The 12,035-nt window shown below is 36.0% G+C and overlaps 1 protein-coding gene across 1 annotated transcript; it reads left to right on the forward strand.

Annotated features, from left to right (window-relative positions):
- Nucleotides 1-1,102: 1,102 nt before the first annotated feature.
- LOC106781326 (odorant-binding protein) lies at nt 1,103-11,685 on the forward strand. The gene is made up of 7 exons (XM_014728749.2): nt 1,103-1,258; nt 1,775-1,914; nt 6,800-6,870; nt 9,021-9,131; nt 10,101-10,202; nt 10,415-10,464; nt 11,474-11,685. The coding sequence occupies exons 1-6, from the start codon at nt 1,178-1,180 to the stop codon at nt 10,435-10,437; spliced, it is 528 nt and encodes a 175-aa protein (XP_014584235.1). The 5' UTR covers nt 1,103-1,177; the 3' UTR covers nt 10,438-10,464; nt 11,474-11,685.
- The last annotated feature ends 350 nt before the right edge of the window (nt 11,686-12,035 follow it).

Consider the following 12,035-nt stretch of genomic DNA (forward strand, 5'->3'; position numbering starts at 1 on the left):
AACTCAAAGTGATTCATGGACTAGATGTAAAATCTAAAGCTACAAATTCCAGAAGAAATAGGAGAAAAGTCTGTGACCTTGGGTTCAGCCATTATTTCTTAGATAAGACCTCAAAGCATGATCCTTGAATGCAAACAATCAACATACAACCTGGTCTTCAGCAAAAGGAAGATATTTGGGCCTTGAGGGATATTATTAAGGGAATGAAAAGAGAAGCCACACGCTGAGAGAAAATACTTGCTAATCTTCTAAACCTATCTAAAATAGGCTTATAGCCAGAATATATAAAGAAATCTCCAAACTCAATAATAAGAAATCAAACTGTCTAATCAATATTGAACAAATGGATTGCAGAGACACTTAGCAAAGAAAATACTTACATGCCAAACAATTGATTGAGTGTTATATAGAGATTGGTTTCCTGTGGTTTATCTCTAAGCTAGGCTGCCCACCGCGTGGACAGTTCAGGAAGCTGGCTTTAAAGAACACAGATAATATGTCAGGAGCTATACAGAGTCAGAAATCTCATAAATTTTAGTGAAATTAAATTGTGTACTCACGGCAAAATGAAATTGTAGATGTGGATCTGGGAAGGATTCATAAGTAGGGTAATATACAAAAATTTGTTCTTGTTGAAAAGACTTCATTAATCTTAAATATAGACTCCTCTGAGGAATGTTTTTATAACTGATTCATGGCCTAGATGCCATATTTCAGTATTGTTAAACCTGACAATAACATCTTATTTTTAGAAAACAAGTCTAAACCTATGTCCTCCATGTTAAGGAAATAAAGCGGGAGTTGGGGATACATGTATCGGACTGCTTATTTCAGTTTGTAACTCAGGATCTAAAAGGATAAATATTGCTGTTCTTCAAATATGCATGTGTATTGTGGTCTCTCATTTAATCTAAAGATCAAACGTCCAGATAACCTTATGCTTCTGTTAAAGTAAATCTCATTATCAAAATAACAGGATGCCATGAAAGCTCATCACTGCCAACCAGGATATTATAAGAAGATTTATACATACCCAAGGTCTTATGATTAATAACAGTTGGTTCATTACGTGTCATGTCAACAGACCACTACTATAAAAGTGGCACAAATTCTGATTCTCTCTAACAACTGTCACACTCTCAGCTTCTCCAGAAGAAGGTCAACAAGCACCAACGAGATGCAGATTCTGCTGCTGAGTCTTGTACTGGGTGTGGTTTGTGCTGTCCAGGAACCTCAATCTGAGACTGATTACTCACTGGTAACAAGGGTTTGAGAGGCTGGTCTGAGAGGACGACTTGAGTGTGTGTGTGTGTGTGTGTGTGTGTGTAGGAGCCCCTTTTGGTCTTGTTATTTGTGTATCTGAATTTACATGCACCTAAGCATAGCAATCTACCTCCAACTCAGAATCACTCTATTAATTGGCTCCTTACATATTTCTACTGTACTTGTCTTATATTGTCTCGGTATTGTCTATATTGTCTATTAATTGGCTCCTTATGCAGTTCTATTGTCCTTGTCTAAGACAGAGAACCAATCAAACAACTGTTGAACTGGAGGTTTGCTTTGATAACATAACTTAAGCTATTTCAGAAATATCTCCATTTCTTCTTTTACCCTTGACTTGGGTTTTCACATTATTTTATAAACCCTGGTTTGTTCAATAAAGATAGACAGTTTTGGGCTGATGTAAAAGAGAAAGAAAAGTCATGATGGATAATGTCAGAAACAGTAAAAAGAACATGAATAAATTTTCTGATGGGAACTTGGCTTTTAGTTTTCAGGAGAATGGAACACCATTTACATCGGATCCAGTAACATAGAGAAGATCAGTGAGAACGGACCATTCAGAATTCTTCTCCGTAGACTTGATTTAGACAGTGCAGGTGACAGAATCATCTACACGTTTTTTCTCAAGTAAGTAAAAATAACACAGAACGAAAACACATATGAATGCTCGACCCTGAGAGAGGGTCTGTTGGACTTCCATGTTTGTTTTGAAATATCTGAATTATGTTCGAGTGTGTGAGTCTCTGAGCTGTGTGCTTAGAAGACTCTATGCAGTCGTCCTGTCAGCTCCAGCACCATCCTCTAGAGAAAGTCCTGGAAGATTTGCTGGGAGGGCAAAAAGTCACAGAAGCTCCACTGGAATCATTTGATTAAAGAAAAGAGGGACAAAAGCAGCCAAGAGGGCATAGATTCCTCAAACTCTAAAATTCCTACTACTAGCCTGAATCTCTTATGTAGAATTTGTAAAAGGTGGTTCACATTTAGGGGATCTGTGTTCCAGAAGAGTGTGAGCAGGTGGATAATGCAAAATGATGTTGACCCAGAAGAACTTACTTATAGTGATTTTTGATCATTATTAAATTCATTAAAGCCCTCATTGCTTCAGGGGTTATATATGAAATGCTCACCATATTGCAGGCATTTTATTAAGAACTCAAATGACTTATTTCACTTAGCAAAATACCTTCTAGATCCATCCATGCTGTTGCAACTGGTAGGGTTTCATTCTTTTTTATGGTTGATTAATATTCCATTGTATATATACACCACATCTTCTTTATCCATTCATCTACGGATGGAAATTTATGTTGTTTCCATGTCTTGGCTATTGTAAATAATGCTGCCATGAACATACGGGTGCATATATCTTTTTGATTTAGTGTTTTCGTTTTCTTTGGATGAATACCCACAAGTGGAATTGCTAAATCGTTTGGTGGGTCTCGCTTTAATTTTTTGAGGAACTTCAATACTGTTTTCCGTAGTGACTTTGCCAGTATACATTCCCAACAACCAGAGTTCCCTTTTCTCCACATCCTCGCCAACACTTGTTATTTGTTTTCTTTTTAATAACAGGTATTCTGACAGGTGTGAGAATATGGTTTTGATTTGCATTTTCTTAATGATGAGTGACAATCAGCATCTTTTCATGTGTCTGTCGACCATCTGTATGGTTTCTTTGGAGATATGTTTATTCAGGTCCTCTGTTCATTTTTTAATAAGATTGGTTGCTTTTTTGATATCGATTTCTATGAGTTCATTATGGTTTTGATATGCATTTCCTTGATGATTAGTGATGTTTAGCATCTTTTCATGTGTCTGTTGGCCATCTATGTGTCTTGTTTGGAAAAATGTATATTCAGGCCCTCTGCCCATTTTCTAATTGAATTCTCTGCTTTTTGGCACTGAGTTTTATCATTTCTTTATATATTTTGGATATTAAACCTAGATTGGCTAAAGCATTTGCAAATATCTTTTCTCATTCAATAGGTTGCTTTTTTGTTTTGTTGATAGTTTCCTTGTCTGCACAAAAACCTTTCAGTTTGATGTAGTCTCATTGGTTTACTTTTCTCCTGTTGCCCTTGCCTAAGAGACATATGCAAAACAATATTGCTCAGGCTCATGTCAAAGAGCTTTACTATCTATGTTTTCTTCTAGGAGTTTTATGGTCTCATGCCTTACATTTAAGTCCTCAATCCATTTTGAGTTTATTTTTGTATATGGTGTAAGATGTGGCCCACATCCATTAGTCTCTCCAACAAGGGTAACTATTCTCATCTGTTTACTTAGTTGCTTTTTAATGTATTCTTAAAATTAGGGGCATTTTATATAAATATATGTATTTCTACATTTTTACAAAAGTTATTAAGTTAAGAAAAGAACTCAAGAGAAGATGAAGAAACTTTTTTGGTGGGGCTTCGTTGGTCAAAATAGAGTCAGAAATATTGATTTTAAACTAATAACAATACTGTGTGTGAAATTCTATAATAATGGTGTAACTGAGGTGAAAAGAGGGCACCAAAAAATGAAAAATGATGACAGTGCAGGAATCTGAAAAGTCACACAAGAAACATAACATTTGTAAGATGCTTTTGAAGGGGGAATGAGCCTCTCAGACAAAGAAGTAGGAAAAGGGAGAAATACTGGAATAATCAGAGGCATCCAGTTTTTTAAAAAAACGTGTTCAGGAAATAATGAGTAGGACCAAGGAAATATGTAAAAAAAAAAAAACTGGAGGGAATTGTACAAGTTGATATTAAGAAAGAAAATTAGAGTGAGTTCTGAGGAATCTTACATGTCAAAGTCTTAGCTGTAACCTTCACACTAGAAATTGGTATCTATTGAAGTATGCAATCAAAGTCTACTTCTTTCTGATTATGCTTCTCCTATGAACTCATGAAATATGGAAGGAAGAAGTTTTTGAGTCTCAAATTTAATTGTGAAGTTTCAAAGCAACCATATAGATCCATGAATATGCCTTTAAGCCAAATGAGAATATATCAGGAATTATAGATCAATGTCTCTCTCACAGACACACAAAGACACACAGACACACACACATTTGAAATTATTGCTAAATTAGTAACACCTGTAATTACATATGTTGACATTGCCCAGAAAGAACAATTATTTCCACACTAACATTTAAGGTTAAGCAGAAGAATCCTAGGATAATGACATGAAGCAGGAGAAACCATTGAATCAATGCAATGTAGGGTATCTGAAAGCTTCATTTCGTGCTGAGAGATCTGTAGTCCATAAGATTAAAATATGTATTTATATTGTAGGTGGAAAGTAAAATTTTAATTTTTAATTTTGCAGTCCTTCAAATCCAGATACCATTGCATAGAGAAGTGAGGCTAGCTTAATATTTTTAAAAAGTTTGGCAGTATAAAGAAAAGGAAATTTTCAAAGAAGCAACTCCAGGAGGAAAGAGAAGATTTGAAAGAAACATTTCCATACTTATAAATACCTCGCAAACTTACTGGCTGGAAGAAATCTGTGAGAAAAGGGCTGAAAGTAAAGTGAGAAAGTTAGGAATTGGGAAGAAAATAGACTTGAAGTAAAAGGAAGTACATTTTTTCCCAATAAAAAAACATTAAGGGCAGATTCAAGAATCATTTGTTATAAGAAATTGAATGAAGGCTATTTCTCAAGACCTAATTTCTAAATATATAAGAGGAATTCAAGAATCTCTCCGGGCCGGACCCATGGCTAAGTGCTTAAGTTCGTGTGCTCCACTTCAGTGGCCCAGGGTTTCGCCAGTTGGGATACTGGGTACGGACCTAGCACTGCTCATCAGGCCATGCTGAGGCGGCATCCCACATAGCACAGCTAGCAGGACCTACAACTAGAATATACAACTAGGTACTGTGGGGCTTTGGGAAGAAAGAAAAAAGGAAGATTGGCAACAGATGTTAGCTCAGGGCCAATCTAAAAAAAAAAAAGGAATCTCTCTCTCCCAACACTTTCACACACTTATGCAAACACAGACACATATTTTGAAGAATAAAAACATTAAGAAAAATCTAAGAGGATTATGCTTAGAGAGGTCGACATAAATATATATAATTGACTATGTATTATATATAAGTGATTTTATACATATAATCAAAATATATACACACACACATATATCCTATCCCAATAGATATACCTGTCAGTTTGCAGTAATTTTTTTAAGAATACTGGATTATTTTTTGTTTGTCATATTAACAATTTTTGTGTCCTCTGTTTAATTGACTTTACATGTGCCCATGCACCATTCTGAAAGGTGAAGTTCAATGAGTTTTGATGTATGTGTACAGCAGTTTCACCACTGCGACAGTCAAGATATAGAACTTTTCCACCACAGCAGAAAGTCCCCTTTCTTTCCCTCCCCATTAAATGTCTCCCGTCTGACATAGACAAGTGATCTTCATTTTCTCTCCTGTTCTAGAACTTCACGGGATGGAATTATACACTATGCATCTTTTTCCACCATTTCTCTCACTCAACATAATGCTTTAAAACTTTATCTATGTGGCTGCATGTGCAAGTGGTCACTTATTTCAAAGCCAATTTGGATGGAAAACTGTTCATTTTCAAGCTGTTCGGCAATGTTGTTTTCACGTTGTGGTTATTTAGAATAACCTGGATGTGAATAGCTCTGTACTATCTTTGTGTCGGCAGACATTCTCGCTTCTCTTTTGTAGGAGTGGAATTGCTGTATAGCAGTACTTGTGCATATTTAATAATGTACAATAATTTATTCAATTTTAGTTGGGTTATTTTCCCTTATATTATTTGTGTTGTATGCATTCTTCATATATGCCAAATACATATTCTTTGTCATGCACATACACAGAGAGACACACACAGACACACAAAGACTTTTGTTATGTGTGACATATATGTGAAATTATTACATATATTTGTGTACATAATTTATCATAATATATGCACATAATGTGTATTTGTGTGTTTGCTTTAGTGTGTGTGTAGTGTGTTTGTATACATACGTGTGACTTTAATTTTCATTAAGCTGTTTTCACCAAAGTAGCTCCTGTTTTGATTAAACCTGTAATTTTTTTCTGGTGTTTCTTGTGCTTTTTTTTCCTCTATTATCTTATCTAAGAGATCTGTGCCAGGGCTGTGAGAAGAACTAAGGCCTGTCTTGATAGCTATACCCCTCAGTTTCAAGAAAACATTTCAAGCAGGAGCTTATATTTTTCCTCCGTCTCTTCTAAAATTTTGTATTTCTCCATGTTTTCTTGGCTTTAAACACAACCCGTTTGGTATCTGCAGCTTGTCTTTGGAACTGCCGCTCTGACTCCATGTGTAGAAAAAGACATTCTGACCATCTGAGAGTTCTTAGATTGTGGACAACATATTTCTTCTCTTTTGAAAGTCACAGTGTTTATAGGCACCAAAACAATACCAGACATGGGGTCATATGAGGGTGGGACAAACTCTGAATTATATATCAAATTCTTATAATTTTTATCAATCAACTTAAAAATGTTTTCTTGTTAAGGGTCAATGGACAATGCACAAAAATATCCTCTTTGGCAATAAAAACAGAAGAAAATACTTACGTTTGTCATTGTAAGTATAAGTATTTTACCGACAAAAGTATATTATGGTTGAAATCTTGGTCTCAACATCTTTTCAGAACTCCATATATCAGAATTCTAGTTCTACTAATAATTAGCAGTGTGACCAGGCACAAGTCCCTAAATTTTCCAAGCACTTAAATTTGTCATGTGCAAAGGGTTCAATCATAGGATGTTGAGGACTCTTTCCAATTTTGAGTGTTATTCAATGATTAACTGAGAGCATGTGCTGAGAAGCTTTATTTTAATAGTTTCTCAGACATAGGAAAACATTTCGAGATAATTTAAAATGACTTTCGGAACTAACATGTAATAGTTCTTTCTTGAGTTTAAATGTTTATGACATTTTGCTTCAACAGAATACATTTTTAAAAATAATCTTAAAACATCTTAATCCATTTACTGTATGGTTTGACTTACCTAAAACCCAAACAAGTCACAGTAATTTAAATACCAAGCATATTTCTTCATAACTAGAGCTTGTGTTTAAAGCAAAGGAGATATTGGTTAAGATTTATATCTCTGTAATCTTTTAAATGACCCCAAACCATATCCCGATTTTAAATCATATAATGTATAAATATTTGATTAAAATTTAAATGCACATAAATCTGTGGTTTCAACCCTTGCCTAACAAAAGAAATAGCACAGTGGTTTTACAAGGAACACACAAATAAGTAAAATATATGTCTGACGTTTTGTCCTACACATTCATCAGTATCTCACTTTTTATATTACGAGTAGCTATTTTAAAAATTATGATTTAATTTTGATTACCCCTAAGATTATTTGCTTCTGTGTCTGAATGAGCAATGTTTTCTCCCATATTTCCTATAATGTCCTCCATTCTTATAGTCCTTTTTACATGGATTTGACAGGGCAACTTAAGGAGGGATAGAAATGAAGTGAGCTGGCCTATTGTACAGGCCTCTTGGAAACGACGAATTGCAAACTACCCAGGTTCTATTTTGCAGAAAATAACGTATAATTATAACAAGCACAATACCAGCATTGGCCTTAATAGCAACATGATGCTCAGAAGATATATTTACTGTCATTGCCTCCTTAACCTGCATGAACTTTATAGACCTATTTAGCGAGATTTTCTGCAGAACGCTCCTTTATAAAACCATTTTTATAATATATTTGGTTTTAAGAGTTTGAAGACATGCATAAAATTGGATTTAAATTGTCCCCGCGTAACCCATGACTCAAGGACTTAGAGTGGGCTTGGGCAAGATTTAGTTATGAAACTTTGAAGTTGAGACAACTGCTGCTTAGTCTTTGTTGTTGTAGACTAACGATATCAGTGGGAAACACAAATTGGTGTAATGTTAACTCAAATCCTGATGAGTGATTCAAATGAGGTCCTACGTTATGGCTAGAAGAGAGAATGGATGTTAGAGGGTTAATTGATAGTGCAAAGCAGATCAGTACTTATTCTTTTCCCTATAAACATGGCAGAGGAGATGGGCTTAGCCAGAGAGATGGAAGTGCAAACTCCAGGTGGGATCTGAATTGTCTAGATTGGCACTGCCTGCATATGCTCACAAGTACAATTGTCTTGATATCAAGTTGACATGTTAGTGGCAGCTATAAATGTGTTAAGTAATACACCTAGATTGAGGGGCAGAGGAAATTTAACAATTTACATGAAATGTTTAGAAGGTTGCCTGGTACCAGGGAGGTACTCAGTACACAGTTGCACAATGTTTTCAATGGCAAACTGATTTCAGTGCTAAAGAGAAACTAATTCATTTTTTGGAGAAGGAAAATAGAAAGAACTTTTAAAGCTGAATTTGATAATATGCCATATCACAACAGGATCAGGTTGTTTACGGAAATGTTGGTTTAATTGGAACATGTTTTAGAACATTTAGAACACATTTAGAATATTTCAGTGGACTGGAAGATGAGAAACATTTCATTGTATATGAAGGGAGCAATAAGGAAAATTCTTCCCTACTTTTCTTGCTGTCAATATCAATTTAAACATTCACTGTACTGCTGGAGTGAGACAAAGATCAACATAGGAATTGTTGTTACCAATATGCTGAGTAAGCCAGGATAAATGTAATCAACAGTGAATTAATTAAGGTGAGGCTATATACATAGATATTTACTCTCTCATCTCTCTCACAGATGCAGGAAAAAATAAATTTGAAATTCTCCATTTGTCAAAAACTGCTATCATAATAGATATTGTCAATGAGGATGAAGGAGGCCTGGTCACCAAAATGGTTGCATTGGTTGGTATGTGTGACATCCTGACCATATTTCCATTGTCATTGTCATGTAACATTTCCATTGTCAGTATTTCTACTGTGAAAATCAGCATGTATTGACATCATTCATTATTAAGGGTACAAGTCTAGGTCTCTGTGTGTTCACTGAATTAAGTACCAACAATGTAATCTAGAAAGAAAGATGAAAAGAAGAGCTGGGAGGGGTGGGAGGTATCAGCTCATCAGGACTTTGAAAATAATTTCCGTTTGTTAAAAATATAACAATTCAGTTTTTGAGAAATAATTTCTTGACAGGTCAACTGATTCCAAGCCATGGCTATATTGAGGTTGACCTCAATTCCTTCACTTTATGACAGTTTTTCAAATGCCTTTTAAGCCTTGGACTTGAAGCTTTTTGAATAAATCTTGATCATGTTTCATCCTTCCAAAGCATTGTACTCATGAAACTTGAGAATCTCACCCCCAGAATAACCACAGAGGGCCACTGAGGGTGTGTTTTAGCCATGGGGAGAGTAGGGTTCAACTTGGAAAAAGTAAGGGTAGAAGTGTGGGTTCCTAAGAGGAAAAGTTGTCACCCATTGCTACGTGTGGCAGGGCTGACGTTTCTCTGGAAGGCGAGAATCAAGTTTCCACTTTATTTGGGTCCAGCACAGGGCACGAATGTTGGGTATAGGTTCCAAGAAGGTGGCAGAGAGGCAGGAGATGAGCTAGTCCAGAGGGCCTGGGCCCAAAGTTCATGGCGCTCCTGATGAGGCTTCGGAGTTCGGCTGATGTTGCAGAGTCAGACTGGGACTAATTCCTTTCAGGGACCTAAGTCAGGCAGCTGATACTGTGACACAGCAAATGGTAACTACGTGAGACTCTGTGAAATTATTCCACACGAAGAACTGATTTGTACCTTCGCTTTTCTCAATCATGGATCCAGAAATTCTTAGTTCCTTGGGAAAATCTGTGCTTTATGTATGGTGATTTTCAGGCAAAGTAGGAGATATTCAGAAGGAAGATATTGAGAAGTTCAAGGAGGTGGCTAAAGAAAAGGAGATTCCAGAAGAAAACATTGTGAATATCATCAATATTGGTAATGTGAATATATTGTTTTTCTGAATATATCATTCAGCTGGAATGTAAATATACTATCAGGAAACAAATTGATTCCTTTTACATTTCCTCTTCCATAAAGAATCTTTTGTAAAATCTGTTATTTAAGGAAAAGATAATCTTAGAAATATTGATAAATGGTATTGATCAGTAGCTCGTTTTCTCCTCTTTCATTTCTTTCTACATCCTCAGATGACTGTCCTACAAGTGAATGAAAACAGGGACTTGCACCCCTCTGAAATGTAAGTAAAAGTGACCTGTTATTAGTGCTGCTACACCAAGTAATTCAATAAGCGCACATTGTGACTTCATATGGGCCATATTTTCTAAGTAACTATTTTTGTCCGAATTACTTAAATTATGTCACTAGGAATGTGTTCTGTTATATTAGGTTATTTTGCTCCTCTTGAGTCCTGTTAAATTGCAAATTGGTTGAGCTGATTAATGTTCAAGCAGTTTTGGTGACGAAGCATTATCATCCAAGAACCACGCAAATGATACACATTTAGAGAGAAGCAGGAATTGCCAGAGGTTGGTGGGACAACTGGAAAAATAGTTTTCCACTCACTCCTGAGCCAATGGTTGCCAGTGTATGTCACTGCTCCAGGAGAAATGGACTTAAAGAGAACTCACCCTACCTGCAATCACCATGTCGAGTTTTCCATAACCATGACAGCCACGTGGGGAGCCTTACAACCACACTCCATGAAACATGCATTCAATTTCTATTCCCCTTCAGAAGATAGTTTCCTTAAAGTGTCATCTTTAAACTTCCTAAAATGACATAGTCTCAAAAAATAACATTGATCTAGGCTGAAGCATGCTTTTTTCCTTTGTTTTTTTCTGTTGAGAAGAAATAGAGAATAAAGCAAACAAAAACATTAGATTCCAGGGTGAATATAATGTAGTGAAACCACAGACCCTTTGGAATTAAAGGAAAGGAGTGTAATTGAATCACAGATCCTGCAAATCATGTTTAGATGGGCCTTCCTCATGAAATGTATCCTGAATCATGAAACTCCTGGAATGTTTCCCAACCACAAAAAGTCCTACAATGTGTACATCCTTGGAAAAATCGCATATGTATCCCCTCATATCATAGAGATGGAAAACATTAAGTCCCACACAGAATTTGTCCACTGCATTAAGCAGAAGCTCCTCTAGTCCTTGACACCCTGCTTACTGTGACTCATCCCTGTCAGGCTGTCATACAGTCAACTCATCCTTTTATTCTGTTTTACTTACCTACAGAAGCTGTCATTGAGGACCAGGCGTATCATTTTCTCAGTGGTATCAAGATCAACAATCTGAAAAAAATCTTTCTTGTTCTTGTCTAACATAACCTTTCTCTCTTCATAAACATGCTTTCTTTCCTATTTTATCTCTCCTAGTCACCATTCATGTCCTGTATGGTGTTATTAGATTTCTGAGTGTTCAAATAAATTGATTTACTATGTATGCTACACATGTGTGTCTATGCAGAAACTCTCACAATTAAAAAACAAACAAACAAACAAAAATTCTCTTTAAATACAGCTATCCAGGAAGATGTACCCTTCATAGGACTGATGTCCCAAAGAGACAATTCTGATTAGGATTAAATAGAGAAGTCCAAGAGCTGTCAAGGCAAGAGGGACAAAGAATATATTCCCACCTTGGAGGGGGCGAGGGTTATGGCTATTTTTCCTGTCGTGGGATGAGGTAGTCTGGTTAACAAAAAGTCCTTAGGAAGCATCTAATTCACCAGAGGGAAGGAACATGTGTGCACCCCATTGAGATTTATACAGAGATAGTCTAAAATGCCATGTATCAT

This window comes from Equus caballus, chromosome X (genome assembly GCF_041296265.1).
Source record: "Equus caballus isolate H_3958 breed thoroughbred chromosome X, TB-T2T, whole genome shotgun sequence".
NCBI lineage: Eukaryota > Metazoa > Chordata > Mammalia > Perissodactyla > Equidae > Equus > Equus caballus.